The following is a 17,211-nucleotide window of genomic DNA, read 5'->3' as shown; positions in this document are numbered from 1 at the left end:
ACTATATCAGTTTAGAAGAAATCCTTTAATATTTAAATACATTACAAATTACTGTATGGCCAAAATAATTAATCTCATGAAAGTGAATAGAAGTATACTGGGATGAACAATAACATTGGCTTCAATAGAGCCTCAACCATGATACCATATAGCCCCCACAATGTACAAAAAGCTATAACAAATAAAGTATAAAACTCTGTTTATATTTTAGTCTACACTTCACAGGGCCATCATCGCAAGGGAAAGTGCTGCACCTCTTGAGCCAGACAGCAAACCTGTACAACGCGGGTTTCTTACTGATGAGACAACTCTATATTTTGACCCCTCCTGCATTATGAGATGAAAAGCAGCGGGTCTTGTTTGCAGCACACTCTCTTTCTCAGTAGCCAACTAGGAAACTGGCCTTCAAATTCTAAACCAAATCACTGTTGCCAGAATCCAGTTATCTGATGCTGCAAACCCCTTTTTGGACATGTTGCACATTGAGAAACTACAGGTACAGATGAAATGGTAATCAAGCTCCCAGCTTGCTTCTAGACACTAGAATATTCCAACTGCCAGAAATGTGTATCAAGCTCCAGCCTCATTACTTAGTTTGAGGGTCATCTTGATGTTCATGGCTGCCAGTTCAGCCGCTAAATATTTAAACACATAAGGCATAGCAACAGTCTCCATTCCTTTACTTGAACGACAAGCGACACAAGTAACCTTTTTGGGTTCTCTAGCAGGTAGCTGTTTCAGAATTGCTTGCACTGCTCGTTTTGGCGGCTGAATAACAGATGATGTTAGGACACTTCCACATTCAGAGCACACATCTGCAATGTGATGATCTGAGCTTGTATGGAGTCTATCATGCAGCAAATATGCTGCTCCATGAGCAAGGAGTGAATCTCGTTCCATTTCACCAAAGCGGACACCTCCACCACGCTTTCTCCCCTTGATAGGCTGCCGAGTGATATGGTCTACCTGTCCAGTAGAACGGACCTGTACAGCAATAGAAGCCAACTTAAGTACCGAATTTAACCTGACAAGGAATAAGGATATATAAAGTAATACTTGGAAGTTCAATTATCGAACTGAATCTGTTTCCTTTTTGGGGGTGGGTGGGGTTAAATGGGAAAAAAGAGACCCATTAACATGAAATCTGTCAACCCCAGAATGCATAGGATAAATACTGTAATAAATTAATTATTCAAGCAGGAAGGAAAACTAGGTAGAGGAAGAATTTCTTGATCTTGGTTTCATTTGGAAGTCAATGATGAGCACGAACATTGAGTTCTTTTCTAGTTTTAGCTTCCAATTTTAAAACTTAACAGTTCACATCAGAGTTGAGCACAGGAGGTGGTTATGTAAACAGTTATTCATCAAACAGTCAACGTTTGCTACACGAGATGAAAACATAAATCAGCTTAAATGGTCAAAGCGGGCAGGAAGAATAGACAGGATCATTCACTCTAATATCTAGGTGATACTAACCTGAAATTTATCAGAAACCATGTGTCGCAGACGCTGATAATAAACAGGTCCAATAAATATTCGACAAGTCAGTTCTGTCCCATATACTCCACTATATAGTACTTCCGTACCATGGTGATTGAAGCCACAAACCGCTAACATGGAACCAAGGTCATCCACCAGTGAACTGGATTCCGATTCTGATTCCTTCATTGTGTTAGAGAACGGCGTTGCATCAACAAACTTCCCATGTAAAGCACCTCCCTGTTCGAAGATAGCATATATATAAATTCTTGTGATCATCCATGTCAAGCTAGATGAACCATATATTCCATAAGCGAGAGATATCTTCAGCATATGAAGCCATCACCCAATAAACAAATATAAACTACCACAAAAACTACTTGAATATATTATTGTCTGGAGAGCTACAATCTCGTAACCAAAATACTTTTGCTTAAAATAAATAACACCATAAGCGGCAGAAGAGAAAACAGACCTTAGCAGCAATTGACTCCAACAGCATAGCAATTGTCATCCTTGAAGGGAAAGCATGAGGATTAATAATAAGATCTGGCCTCATTCCTGTAACTGCTGAGAAGGGCATATCGACATCAGGCCATAATTGAGAGCAAACACCCTTTTGCCCATGTCGGCTGCTAAATTTATCACCAATTACAGGATTCCTGGAGCGCCTAAAACGTATATTCGCCTGCCCAGAACAAATGCAAATAAGTTGATAAATTTAAAGTTTTTCAAGGTCATGAACACCAGAGTAAATTTTGTAGCTAAGAGAGGATTTTCCATCACGAATTACCAAAATTTTTGTTATTACAACGACAAAAAAAAAACTGATAAGTAACGATAGTTGCAAAATTTGATAAGCACAATAAATCTACAAGTGCAGCATCAAAGGAAGCATCAAATACTTTAGAAGACAGAAAAGACAGTAATAGTACCAAACCCCCCTGAAGAACATGAATACCCAAGAAAACATCAACTTACCTTGATACAATGAAATAAAGAGATATATTGACCAGGCAATGATACGAAGTCAGGCAATGATACAAAGTCATCTATGCTAAATAAAAGTTGACATTGAGTTCAAGAGAAATAGAAAGCAAAAGATGAAAGAACTACAACTTATATATCCTTGACAAAGAGGATAACAACAGCAAAGTGAATTAGAAACCCAGTAAAAGTAACAACAGAGATGTATCTTTTAATAGTCAAATATATCTAGGAATTGCTCACCTTCTGCAGATGTGCTTTATTTTTCACATCGACAGCAACATAATCAACAACAACAGGCTCCGAACCCTTCAACTTCATACTAGTTGTCTGACTGGTTATTTCATTGTAAATGCTACAATATGGCTCATTTGGATTAATCCTCTGCAACCAAATGATCATGTTGGTTCAGGTGCAACTTGACTCACCAAAAAAATAGGAAAACAAATATTCCGTTACCTGTCCCACGTATGGAAGACCATCAGAATCAATCAGCTGATGAGACGACTTATCCAAATTGCTTCTTCTAAACAATCTCTGAGCACGATCAGATTTGGCGCTTTGCTCAGTCAAGTCAATGGTTTCTGTCTGGAAATCAGAAGATCATATATTGGTCAATAAAGACGTCAACGTGAAAGATCAGAAAACTACCTCCACAAAGAATAGTAGGATAAGTAGTTTAGCAAGGGAGGGATCAATTATATAAGAATCCAAACACCCAAAATAGGAAAAAGAACAGAGATAGATCTGGTTTTCATTCTCCGACCCTCCGATTAAAGAAGAGAAACAAAAAGACCATCAAGCATCAAAGTTCATGGTGTTGTGTGTGGTCTCAAAGAAGGTTTGAATTGATGAAAATCATCCTTCTGAAAATTTATCGTACACAAATCATTGGTACAATAACTTAAAACTCCATTAATGTAGTGTCAAAAGGAAAATATCATAGTCCGATAGATGTATTTGTATTCCCTCAGGGGGTGGGGGTGGGGGGGGGTTGAACAAAAAAGTTGTTTCTGTATCAAACCAAAGTCCAAAAAGCTTTTTAAAATGTCAAATGATACCTGGTATATATGCCCATGACACATACCACGATCTACAGATGATTTATTTAAGACCATAGCGTCTTCCATGTCATATCTGCATAACATGAAGGTATGTATTGTATGTTTCCGCTGATTAAAAAACAAACAAGGCACGTACAGAACTCTTACCCTGAATAAGCCAAAACTGCCACAATTGCATTTGTTCCTAATGGATAGTCATCAACACAGTACTTCTCATAAGCTTTTGTGCGTACAATTGGGGTTTGAGGAGTCTGTAAAGATCCAATTTCCCGAAGAAAAAGAAAAGATCAGACAGGAGAAAATAAAATCTCAAAAGCAAAAAAATTATCAACACAAGTTCTTAAGTCTGAATAATTACAGCCGTTACAAGGAAATGAAATTAAAAAAATGTGAACCAGTAGCACGTGGAACTAGATATACCCACAGGTAATCCAACACGACAGCAAAAACAACACCATAAAGAAATGTTCTATTGAATATGTTACACATGCTCTGACTGATAGTCTCATAAAACTATCCTAATCGAAGATGATCCACCTTACCCACTGTCCCAGAGAATCTTTCAGCTGAATGCTTGCTTGCTACGCATTTTTACAAGATAAAAATAAATAATACCAAGATGCATAACACATAAAAAAAAAAATCAGCTCACTGTAGCAAACATCCTTGGTCACTGAAACAGCAAGAACATGAGCATCAATTTCAAATATAACATAATACATAGCATAGCTACAACACCATAATCCATTCATGCTTTCATCATTCTTCTATTCACTGTAAACTACTGTACGGAAACAGTATGTTGCAATCCCTTTAACTAATCCCATACATCTCTTGTCTTTCTGCCTCAACATTCCTTCCACCAGAAAAACTACACAGATGTGCTGGCCCAAGCACCAAATTCTCAATATAAATCAACACACTTCAAAAACTATTTAAAATAGGATGCCATTGAACTCAACTTGGGGGCAGGCAACAACTAACTCATGAACGAATTGAATTGCAAATAATAACCAGGACAAACCTGAAGGTGATATAACTTTTGATCAGCACGACAATTTAATGCTTGTGAGGAGAAACCCATTGTTTGTTTACCCATCTGCACAATAGATGAAACATGAGATACAATAATGCATTGAGCCTCAGCAGTCTATATAACATTATCCACAGATTATTTCAAATTTAACTCTTCACCTGACATTGATACATATTACGTGGACTCTGATTATGATCAGACCAAGGTGTAAGATTGCCAACAACACTCAAAATATTAGTTGGATGAATTTCTCGATGTGTGGCAGGGAATAAGGTTTTCCTTCCTCCATCTCCTCCATCCGGGCAGCTTATCTCCATATACACCTGCACATTACAAATACACAACCTAGTAATCATTAATTGGAGGTTCTCATTAGTAAAAAAGCTCATCAAGTTCATGTTTGTTGATAAAGAAGATGAAAATTAATAAAAGGAAAAATCAAGAAATGCAGAACCCACCTGTTCAAAGGGTCCAATGAGTTCAAGATCATTGCCCTCTTCAGCAGGCGCAGAGATGTTTCTTACGGGACGAACAAACCTAGAAGGAGATGTGAACAGATATAGGCCTGGATATGCTCCATTCATGCTCAAAGGGATGTATCCAACCTCCAAATCAACTGGAATCTACTGTGAAGTAGGTGCATAATAAGTCGCTATACAAAAGATCTTTGGCTAAAAGAAGTCGATCAGAAACAAACCGATGATGTTGATGACAATTTCAATCTCCGCAAGTGGGTAACAGCTTTTTCAATTAAATCCGACGGTATATAGCCCGCAATACGACCATCCAGTAGGACAGACAGCAATTCAGGAGGACCAGCTTGCACAAGCTTTGGTGATGATGGTGTCATTCCAATTGCAATCAGCACATTCAATATGGACATCCGCATTTTGAAGAAGTCTTTAACATTGCCCTTTGAATCATAGTATGAGGTTATGCCTGGTGACAGAATGATTGTATTAAAGTGAAGGGAGCTAATATTGTACTGTGTATTATAAATGAAGTGAACAAAACTAATCAACGGCAATAGGATTAGGACTTACAAACATAAATATGAATGCATTTAGTGCAAAAATTCAATATTTGACTAATAAATAACAAAGACACAATGTGAACCACAACTAGTACCAGGACCTCACATTTCCTGTGTGATATGAGTTGTTTAATCAGTGATGTGAATATGATGCAGGGAGTCAGAGATATGCGCAGCAAATAATAGGCTATTGGAGCAATGTATGTAGCAATATATAAACGTTTGTGATATTAAGGTTAACTTCACCCTGAAAGTACCAGCTTGTATAAACTCTTGCCAAAAAATGGTGACTGAATTTCACCTGTGGCAGAATCAATATGATAAGAAAATTTCTTGTGAATGCAGAACATGAGGAACACTGTCAGTCTGTCACTTCTCAAACTGGCCAAGAAAAAAAATGTTTCTTGGACAATGGGAGCAAAAGCGACATCCCATAACAGATAAAGGCTAAGGAAAATAAGAGTATAAACAAGATTACATCCACAAATTTAGGTTGGTGTATACAACTGATATTACCAAAAAGGAAAAAAAAATGTAACTTACGGCAAGATGCAGTCATATGATTAAGCAACCCACATGGCTCCCCATCAGGTGTGTGAACAGGACAAAGGAAACCCCAAGATCTGAAAAATGGTGGACCAGGAAAATATGAATGGAACCTCAAGTGATTTTTTTATGAAAATAAAGCAATTAGCTCAGATAAAAAGACAACATACTCAGGTAACAACTTCCGCACACTTGTAGTACGAAGACCAGCAAATGAGGCACCTCGATGAACCGCTCGAAAATGTGAAAGAAAACGGAGGAAATTTAACTTTTCTGCCTGGACAGTCATTCCAGCTCTCTAACCAAAAAACAACCAAGTCAAGATACTCATGAGTAGATGATTCCAAAGGTCCACTTTTCCATAAAATAATGTAAATAAGTCTAACATCAGAGAAGCTAAAATTAACCTCCATTCTGTAAGAACTGTGCTATCTTCTGCAACAATAATTATATCATTCATACAACTTTTTTCGTAACAACCATCATTAATTACGACAATTCACTTCCTCTAAAACGGGAAGAACCTGCTCAACTAGAGGTACCAGCAGAAGCAATTGAAAATGGAGTTAAATTTCTCTTACAGTTAATCAGATTATCCAACGCAAAGCTGCTATCCATCTATGTATTTTATGTAGTCACTCACTTTTATACTCACTACCTCCACAAGGTAGGTGTAGGTCTGCGTACAGTCTAACCATCTCGAATCTCACTTGCGGGATTACATTGGGTATGTCGTTGTTGTACCCACCTTCACACTCCCCCACCCCCATGCCCCCATTAAAAAAAGAGAACCTACTCGATGTTTCACAAACACCTGCAAGTTGTTGCTTTTTATTCTGTCCTATGCCAATAACCCTCGAGAAAAGAAGAGAATCCTATCAAACTCCTCTGTTGTCAATCATTTGAACTACAACATGAATAACAAACTCACAGAGAGGGCCTTCATCTCAGTCTAACTATGAGCTATGGACAAGAAATTGAGGTGCAGGTCTTTCCACTTGAATAGCTTCACGTGTGGAGGTTGCATTACGAACCGATTTTGATTCACTGCCAAAAATTGTTTAGCCCTGAATCGCACATTCGCAGCGAATCTGTTTGCACACTTGTACTAATTATTATTTGGTGCAATGAGAATACAGTGTTTTTTTTTTTGGACAAAGGTAACAGTTTTGTGTATTAATCTTCAGCACTAAAGGCTGGGGTCCCAAATTTACACCATGGAGCTACATACAGTTGTGTGTAGTTAAAACAAAAACTAAACTAGATCCTACTTCATCTTACAAAGGACCTAGGATATCTCTAACCACTATAGGATCATCTACATACTCCAAACTGCACCAATAGCAAAAAGTGATTATAAGCTGTTGGGTAAAGATTTACAAAGACAAATAGAAAACCACTAGAAATCGAATATCTTTAAGCACACATTCTTCTTGCTCGCTATGGTACTCCAATCTACCTTCATTTTCATAACCGAGAAATCCATAGTGTTAATGGTGCATGGTCGAAACTCCGTGTACAATGAGCCTGCCCTCTACCCTTCTCCACTTAAATACAAGGATTTTGTTTGTGGCATGGTTCAAACTCATCACCTAATCAACTGTGCTCTTGCCACTGACCAGAGTCGTGGAGGAAATGGTACTCCAATCTACTTGGTGCAGAGCTTCTTCAAATAATGCACTTGAGTATTATTTTTTGTCAAGTATTTCAATCCAACACTGTGTGTGTGTTAACTTTGGGGCAGAAGATGACAGAGTTTTCAGACGTAATCAATTGAATTTTTGTCCATTTTATGTCAGTTTAGTTTGCCTTTTTCTTCCCTTTTTTAAAAAAACTGGTAATGGTAATTAGCTTTTCCCTCCTTGAGAACCTTCTTCCTATTATTAACTGTTCAATTTCTGTTAGTATATTTTTATGTTGTCTTTTTTATTTTATTTGATAGGCCTACCCTCCTATATGACATCCTATGGTGGTTATCAGATAAAATAGAGAATGCAAATTTAGTTTTCCTTTCATAAGATAAAGAAGTTTGAAATTTGACAAAGAACAAGAGAAAGACGGGAACGAAGACACATCTGTCACAATATAAATTTCCTAGTTACTGGGATTCACAGTTGTTTTTCAATAAAGAGTTATCGGTGCTTGCCTGTTACCTTGTCCAAAAAAAAAAAGAGTTAGTGGTGCTTCACATAAAAGCTTCACAACTAAATACCTGTTGCAAATCAAGACCTGATTGTGTAGCCAATCTCCCAGTCTTCAACATGCTCTCAATAACCAAGCCAATCTGTTTGGGAGCATTTTTTTCAATAGCCTTCTTGACGTCTGTCACTGCAATATGACATAAAAGCAGATGAAGTCTACTAAAAATTCGAATCAAGTTCTAGAATCCAATATGCCCGGATTTGATCTATGTAAAAACTGAGTTGATTAAAAGAAAAAGAAAGTGAAAGCCCAAATCTTCTGAACTTTAGTACATCTATCAGCACCATTAAACTAACAGAAAAGCATGTAAACTTGGAGCTTCTTAGAGCCTGCTTGGATTGACTTATTTTAAGTGTTTTTAAGCCAAAATAAATTTTAAGCACTTTTGGAGTGTTTGGGTAAAATTAAAGAAGTGCTTACAGTTTAAGCTAAAATGATTAAAATAAGACAAAAACCATAAGTTAGAATTTCTAACTTATGACTTCTGGCTTACTTGTGGCTTACAAGTGGAAAGTCAATCCAAACAGGCTCTAAGTAGATCTCTTATGCCCCTGTGACTCTAACTAGCAAACAGATAAGACAGAGCAAGATTTTTAACAGATTGTAAAACTAGGAGTTAACAAAAAAAATAGGACAAAGGAAGATTTTCCTGAGAGATAAAATTAAAACGTGAAGAGGGTAACTGAAAATCTCACTACCAGAAACAAATTGGTTTGGAACAGAACATTAATTACTTCTTACTAGTGCGACCACAACCAGTCAAATGTTGTGGGTGGCGCCCACACCATACAATGGCGTAGCATAGCCACGAACAGCTATCTATGAAAGTAGTACAGACTAAGATAGATGAAATAGGTTGATAGAACATACAGCTACTTAGCTCAAACTTCTTTTTTTCACCATCAGTTTCTTCCTGAAGTGACCGTTGTAATTTAAGTAGCCAATCTTGTAGCTTTTCCTGTTGATGTGATAGAGAACGTCAAGACAAAACAGTGCAAAAACCAAGCAGATAGCAATCTCATATGGATAAAACAGGCCTTCTAATAAATTAATGGTGTGGAGCTGTAAAGGCTGCTTGATAACAAAACTAAACATATAAAATTGAATATATCAGGTGAGAAAGACATTAGACGTGTTTGATAACAGAATTAGAAGGTCGCTTGATATATTTTATTTTATTTTAAATCCAAGTAAAAGATTTCAACGACAATAACAAGGTCATATGGCTGTATACAAGAGGTACATCAAAAAGGAGAGATCTACAAAATGTGGTTCTCTCCCGAAGACACTCAATTCTCTATGCAAACAGGAACTATATAGGTGCAACAAAAGAAAATATCAGAGACTACTCCTCAATTAATCAAAGCATTAAAATTGGGACTCGTGAACAGAATTGGGTATCTTCTTTCCCATCTTCAAACTAGACCATGATGTAATGCAGTCTTGTAAGTAGAGGCATGAATCAATATGTGCCAAACAGGAATAGAATATTCCTAATAAGTCTCTTGCTAATTAATAATGCAATAGAAGATCCTTAAAGTACTTTGTTAATCAGGTAAGGATTACTAAGGAAGTGACGTCTAACTGTATATCTCCAAGGAGCTCAAAAGTCACAAGTACCCATCCATTTCTTTGATATTCCCAAGTAACACCGAAGTGCAAATGATTACTACAGGACCTAATACAGTCGAGAGTGGCCAATTGTCCTTAAAAACATCATCCGTTCTTTTTTGCCTTGTGAAACCAAAAGAAAACATTCATTCATTCATATCATGTACTGCAACCATAAGAAGTCACAGACAACTATAGCACTTAGATGATGCCTAACACTCCACATAAAAAACGTACTCAATACTGGACTGTGATGGGCTTGAATAGAGCATGATTGATACAGATGGTTCATAAAGCAATAGCCAACTAGGTGTATTTGATTGATTGAATGATCACTTAACTCTCCACTTAATCGATCCTGGATATAAGGTTCTTTTAGCCCAAAGAAGAATGACAATACACATTTCTATGAGGCACTTACTATATAAGCATTACATTCAATGTCACATAACAATTATTCCTTAAAAAGGAAATTTAAAAGTTTGGACCTTCAGATATATGGTAATTAAGTGACCCGGCAGCAAAACTTCTTGATTTTGCAGAGAGTCTGGATTGTCTAGGACAGAAGTCTGATCTATCAGAGAGAAAAGCTTCTGCAACATAAAGCTAAATAAAGCAGGAGTATCAATATATCAATAGCCAAAATACAACTGTAGATGGAAGAGTTACCATAAAATCACAAGACAATTTTCCAGAGAAAAAAATACTAACATAAGTAGATTAAATTTATCATGATTGTTATCCAGATGGACAAATACGTAGTCTCTAAGCACAGCATCAGCAACCTGTCAAGTGAGAGAGAGAATGTGATGTAAAGGTATCATCTCTAGAAAAATATGTCTGTTCTGACTTCTAGAACTAAATCATGACAAGTACAACCAAGATAACACTTACAGTTTTGTAACTATCATTTTGCATTCCAATCACAACAGGTTGGAAATGCTCCCCTGAAAAGTGGAAGATTGATCATATGCAGTTGACAGTCATTTGATAAGATCACAGTTAACCATGATAGTAAATAAAACAAAGTACCAATATGTCGCAGGCACTGTGCTCGGGTAAAAAGAGATAGGGCCTGAACTTCATCCAGGATAATTTTTGCTCTTTCACCAACAAGCTGGGTGCCGACAGATCCCTTTACACGGTCACATTCCTCATTGTAGCAACATGTTAAATTGACGTATATCTCGTGATCAGTGGTGTCAACAAGGGCCTGGGGAAAGATAAAATGGAGTAAGAAATCTAGCAGAATGAACAAGCATAGCTGGATCAAATTATTATGCAAACAAATACGGATTTCGAAGGAAAAACTTGTGTTAAAACTACATGCGATGCAGCAAGATCAACCCTGGGGACAGATAAAATGCAGTAAGAAATATTATAATACTGTTTTTCTTATCCTCAATCTATATTTAATTACTTCTCTTTACCCGAGAAAACTCTAGTTCGGCAAACCTGATTTGTTCCCATCTCAAAAGGAACGCGCTTCCAATACTATGCATGATTCTTTATATCCACAGAACTGCAAATGCACATAGGAGAGCCAACACAATAGACAGGCTGAAAGTAGGGGAGGTAATAAAGTAGGATTTAGAAGAGATCAGAAAGGAAATAGTGGCCTTTATGAGAACCTATATGTGGAAACACAGGTGTGGAGACCCCAAACAAAGTTAGGATATCATCACCTGCGACTTGGTTTGAAGCAATTCAGAACTTCCATGAAGATACTTTGAAAAGTGTCTGAATGCAACCTTTGTAGCTTTGATCCCAAAGAAGGTGGGTGCTGAGGAATTAAAAGACTCCAAACCCATTAGCCATATTGAGGGTGTACAAGATCATTGCAAAGCTTCTAGCAGAAAACTCAAGAGGGTGATACATAGCCTAGTGGATAGACAGCAGATGGAATTTATTAAGGAAGGCAGATCATGGATGTTGTTTTGATAGCCAATTAATGCATAGAGGCCAAATAGAGGAAATAAAAGCGAGGAATTGCATGCAAGTTGGATATGTACAGAAAGCTTATGACTTTCTTACCCAGATTCCGGAAAGAACGGGTTCTGCGGATAGATGGATGAAGCACTGTATTGGCTCTATTAAGTTCTCTATACTTGTCAATAGAGAAACTATTGGATTCTTCTTTTCTCGGAGAGGCCCGAGGCAGGGGGGGCCTCTCTCCCCCCTTTTGTTCATCTTAGCAAAGGAAGGGATGAGCAACCTAATTAATACAGCAAGGGGGAGAGGGTGGATCAAAGGGTTCCACAAGCAGGAGAATTATGTAATATGGAGATAACTCATCTGCAATATGAAGATGATACATTGGTGTTCTGCGAAGCATAGGCAGAACAAACCCCAAAACTGAGGATTATTTTTGTCATTTTTGAAGCCGTCTCTGATCTCCACATAAAGTGGGGGAAAATCCTCATCTATCTCATCAACAATGTGCTTGTTAGAAAGCTTGGCCAGCAAACTAGGTGGAAAGGTTGGGGACCTTCCAACTACTTATCTAGGCATGCCTTTGGGATCTAAAAGCAAATCCAAAGGCATATGGAATGGGGTCCTGGAGAAATGTAAAAAGAGAATCAACCAACAGGCAGAGCCTTGTTTGTATTTCCTATGCCAGCCAGTTTATCTCGAACAAGATCACCACAATGTCAGATCATACTCGGCAAATTGCCATGAACAGAAATTCAAGATTACTAGATACTTCTCCATTACTTGAAAGAATAGTTATAAATGTAATTCTTAGCTTTTTAATGTAAAATTTGATTGCAAGTTTCACATATTGCAATAAATCAAACATTCTAGTCTCTCGAAGACAATTTAACAAGACTAGAGAATGCCAGTTTACCTTTAAGATGATACCAACAGGAAGCAAGTATTCCCTTCCTTGTATCCTGCAAGCAGATAGCAAGAAGCATGTCTCAGACATCATACAAGAAGACAATTCAATCATGCTAAGTTTTAGTTCCTCACCAGAATCCAAGTCTTGCACTTCCATTGTTTAGATAATACAATTTAAGTGAGACTGCAGATTGATCTTCCCTTACACATCTGAGTCCAAGTAGATGATTAGTATTGCCCCAAAACACATGTGAGCCCCATAATTAAAGAAGAACTGAAGCAGTATCATATAACAGACGGGAAAGACATTTTGACATTTATTGCATCCTAATTTATTTTCGCTGACTAAATAAGCCAAAGGTTCTTCCTGTATAGCAGATAGCAAAGAAGTATTCAGAAAGCATCAATCCTACCCAAAACTCTCTCCTCCCTTGAGTCAGAAAAATCAATATGGTTAATCAGGCAACCTCAAATCAGCTTTAGTAATTTTCACTGATATATAAAAGATTTAAAGTGTACTGATTGTTCATTCGTAAAATATACAACTCTCTCCTCCCGTGAGTCAGAAAATCAATATGGTCAATCAGGCAACCTCAAATCAGCTTTAGTAATTTTAATTGATATATGAACGATTTAAATGTACTGATTGTTCATTGGTAAAATATACAAGTCCTAGACGAACTTTTCCTTGGATCACAATAAATGTAAAACAATTGTTTTGTACTTTTCTGTCCTTTAGATGAATTATTTTTGGCAGTCTTCAAGATCAAAACAATTACTGTAGATGTAATCTTTAAGTAGTTACCACTGAAACCCTATCAGAAGAGGAAAGACTAACAATTCAACCAACCATATCAGCATGACGGAATAGGATCTCACCTCTTCATTCTCCTACCCCTTCCTTCCGCCTGCACAGTTATTTTACTTGATGTTTTAAAAAGCTAGAAAGTGCATAGCACGTTGCTTGCTTTCTTTTTTCTGATATTTGTCAGCACGAGAATCTCTAAAAAAATTCTAGTACACAAAGTTATTGAGAATACCCTTATTCAGAGACGATATTCATTTCGGCAGACATGTAAGACAGAGTCTTCAGGAACAATCACAAGCAAGATAGCATCTCTTTAAAAAAAACAAGCACCAAAGCATAACCAAACGCAACTTGCTACATGAACAAGTCATCAAGTAAGAGTGTGGAGAAAGAACCTTATAACAACAGCTTTATCAGAATATCCTTCTCGCCTATCACGAAATGAATTCCGTGCCATACTCGTTGGCTATAATGAAATGTCAAATGAAACCAATGAATCACATGAAAAGAATATTCCAGTGGAGTAAAACATAATGTAGAGAAAAACCAGTGTAAATGATAAAAGTGTCAAAACTTCGTCATAGACGGAGAACAAATAAGCAAGGAAGACTCACATAGTTTCGCTTTGGCAAAATTATAAGACGAATAACTCTCTCAAGCCCTTTAAGAATGAAATATCTGTGAACACACCCAACAAATATTTCTGAGTTACAAAATATGACAGATTCTTCAGAAGTTCTACAACTCCTAATGGGAAAAGGCAGGACACCCAAAACTAGCAGAGCAAAGAAGCTGAATAGAGTAGGGATAAAGAGATTGATCATAAGAATTTCAGTTCTCACCCGCCCATTTCTGATGGCTCTTCCTTGTAAGCAATTAACTTCTTGGAGTCATCAGCACCTCTCAAGTGACATAGCTTTGACTAAAAGAAGAAAAATGAACAAATAAAGGTCATACATGCATTAACAATAGTACTGTCATTAAAAAGGAAAAAAGGAGGCAACACATTTTGTATTGGTGGTTCGACGATTAAGTGCTTACTTTTTTAAACCTCTGTGACTTATAGATGTTGTCTTAAAACACATGTAATGATCAGAATCACTTTTAAGGGGTCCATCATCGGATTCTTTTTTGTGACTATCCCCTCATGTCTATTTTCTTTTTCTCAACTTGCAACATTTTCAGCAGAAATTAGCTGAAACTTAGGGAAGTATAAAACTCACCTTCAACATGATAGGGAACTGTCCAAAATTAAATTTCTCCCGAATTACAGCTCCATCACCATACTGGAAACAGATATCCACCAAAAACTTTCCTGAATATGAAATTTTAGCTTGTCTACACTGTTTCACACACGCAATAGACCATAGATTAGTTGGAGGTCTGTATATCCACTAACAGAACTACACATGAACATAAATTTGTACCTCAAAAGGATATAAAGCATCATGCATGGCCTTGGAAGCGCGTTCTTTTTGAGGTGGGAATAATTCAGGTTTGCCGAACCAGAGTATTCTCAGGTTAAGAAAAATTATTAAATAAATGATGGAACTTAATATTGAAGATAAGACAAAAAAACACTTCATAAAAGAAGCATTCACAGCATTCCTAAACTAATTAAAAACACAGCTAAGGCAACCTCAAATGTGTGCAACGTTATCCCATGCTTTCAATACATTCTGACAAGTAATGACGGCAGAGAATAAAACCTTTCTTCGGAATCTATCATGTCAAGCTCAATACCAAGAGTTCATTCTTTTTTGCAGTCCCTCTGTTTTTACTACTATAAACTGATACACACTATGTTCGATCTTCTCCAATTCTGAAATTAAATATCCTTTTTGGATTCTTACTGATTTTCACATATTGTTGATAATTTTATTATATCACGTGATTCAATGCGCAATACCAATGGAAACGGAAAATAAGATAGCAAAAATCCACTCTTTAACATAGGGCCATCTGCAAGCTGTTTTAGTATCCTATTTGACAAATTAAGCAAAGGCACATCTCTTTTGGTATCCCTCCTTTCCCTGTATTGCAAAGTTCTATGCACTAAAGTTTCAATCAACTGATAGAAGCAAGAAAATAGTCAGAAATTCAACAAACATAGCTAAAAATCCAATCTTTAATGAAGAATTGAATTTTCAGCTTTATTCAAATAAAAAAGGAATTGGCAAGGATTAACACAAACAAGAATAAAACCCCAACAAAAGGATATTTCTTAGCTTGAGCGAGGAAAAGGAATCAACAATTTCAATAGGCTTGATATTCAAGAGCATGGTTTCAAGTCCATTATCGACCATATAATCAAATGATTCAATATGATGACTGAAAAGCTCTTTCAAAGCTGAGTAATCTTTCTCTGCCACCAAATGCGGCCGTGACATGGCCTTGCTTCCATCGGATTTTGGCTTTTCTTCTCCCATCTTCTTGCTGCTGTGTATGAAACAGCTAGGGTTTAGGGTTTAAGGATAAAAAATATACAAGACGGGTATTATTAATTAAACCTTTTTAGAAACGACTCCAATTTTATAAGCAAATTAATAAATGGCTGCCCGTACCATATAAAATAAAGTATTTTTGTTTCACCAATATGTTATATTTTTTTTTTATATATAATTTACGATTTGTTAAAAAAAAAATATTATAACTTCCTTTGCCAACTTTAGACAAACATTCTCTCCATGTTAAAAAAAAAAACTTTTAGTTTAATATTAATATTTCTCTAATATCTTTAAATGAAATTTAATGTCATAATTTGAGATATGTTAAAGATATTGTCTTTTAAAATATTTTATTGATAAAAAATTTTTTGTAGAATTTAATAAGGTATTTTTTAATATCAAGAGGCATAAACTAACAAAAAATAATAAATAGACAAAACCAAAGAAAAAAATGAGAAGACGAAGAAAGTTACTGTTTTCTATTTCCTGTTTTTTCTCTAACAGTTTCACAAACGGAAAAAAAAATTAAGAATAGTTCTAATTGTTACTTCCTCCGTTCATAATTAATTTTCATAATTTCTACTTTTAGAGTTAAATTATAAAAATTTTGGCTAACATTTTAAGATATATTTTTTCATCATATTGATATGCAAAAATTGCAATTTATAGTAATTTTTATATAATATTTTTGTTTAAAATAACGAATTAATATAATTTAATTTAAATTTGAAAATTAGTTAGATTAACTTTCGAGAAGTACGACAAATAGAATTGGACAAAGAAAGTATAACGGTGATAAAGACAATTTATTCTACAAAATTGAATTTTTGAATGTTGGCACTTAGTTATATTGTGACAAAAAATAAGAGCAAATGAATGTTGCTAATAAGACGAATAATTACTATATATTTAATTCTTTTGATCAAATTATTAGCAAATATAATTCTTATCTTTTTCAGCTATAACACTAAATATTTTTTCAAGGATTACCCAAAAAAAAACAGAAAAATAGAAACAATTTCCCTTTAATAATAATGAATCCTCTAAATTAAAGAAACTGTAGCAATTCTATTGTTCTATGTGCACTTTAAATGCAAGAAAAAAAATATTAAACGGTTGAAATTATAAAACAGTCTCTGTACCATCATGAGGTAGTA

General features: G+C 35.9%; 1 protein-coding gene across 1 annotated transcript; it reads right to left on the bottom strand.

The window, feature by feature from the left end:
• Positions 1–24: 24 nt before the first annotated feature.
• On the bottom strand, positions 25–16,112 carry LOC107007517 (DNA-directed RNA polymerase I subunit 2). Its single transcript, XM_015206167.2, has 27 exons — positions 15,829–16,112; positions 15,035–15,117; positions 14,831–14,950; positions 14,450–14,529; positions 14,222–14,285; positions 14,003–14,073; positions 12,932–13,009; positions 12,807–12,852; positions 10,991–11,171; positions 10,853–10,905; positions 10,670–10,743; positions 10,447–10,564; positions 9,218–9,305; positions 8,358–8,473; positions 6,316–6,443; positions 6,143–6,222; positions 5,264–5,505; positions 5,025–5,189; positions 4,725–4,889; positions 4,555–4,629; positions 3,678–3,781; positions 3,528–3,603; positions 2,926–3,054; positions 2,710–2,850; positions 1,955–2,167; positions 1,477–1,719; positions 25–984 (listed from the first exon to the last, which is right to left on the bottom strand). Exons 1-27 carry the CDS (start codon positions 16,034–16,036, stop codon positions 571–573), a joined length of 3,555 nt encoding a protein of 1,184 aa, XP_015061653.1. The 5' UTR covers positions 16,037–16,112; the 3' UTR covers positions 25–570.
• Between the last annotated feature and the right edge of the window lie 1,099 nt (positions 16,113–17,211).

Source organism: Solanum pennellii, chromosome 1 (assembly GCF_001406875.1).
Source record: "Solanum pennellii chromosome 1, SPENNV200".
NCBI classification, from domain to species: Eukaryota; Viridiplantae; Streptophyta; class Magnoliopsida; order Solanales; family Solanaceae; genus Solanum; species Solanum pennellii.
The sequence above is the reverse complement of the archived record's forward strand: the minus strand, read 5'-3'. Positions and strand labels throughout refer to the sequence as shown.

What these genes read in the sequence shown, in the direction of transcription:
- LOC107007517 (XM_015206167.2), bottom strand. Translation starts at nt 16,036, where the DNA reads ATGGGAGAAGAAAAGCCAAAATCCGATGGAAGCAAGGCCATGTCACGG. An exon ending in TTTTGCCAAAGCGAAACTAT is followed by an intron (nt 14,074 to 14,221) that starts GTGAGTCTTCCT and finishes ATTTCATTATAG; the next exon opens with CCAACGAGTATGGCACGGAA. An exon ending in GTCTTCCATACGTGGGACAG is followed by an intron (nt 2,851 to 2,925) that starts GTAACGGAATAT and finishes ATTTGGTTGCAG; the next exon opens with AGGATTAATCCAAATGAGCC.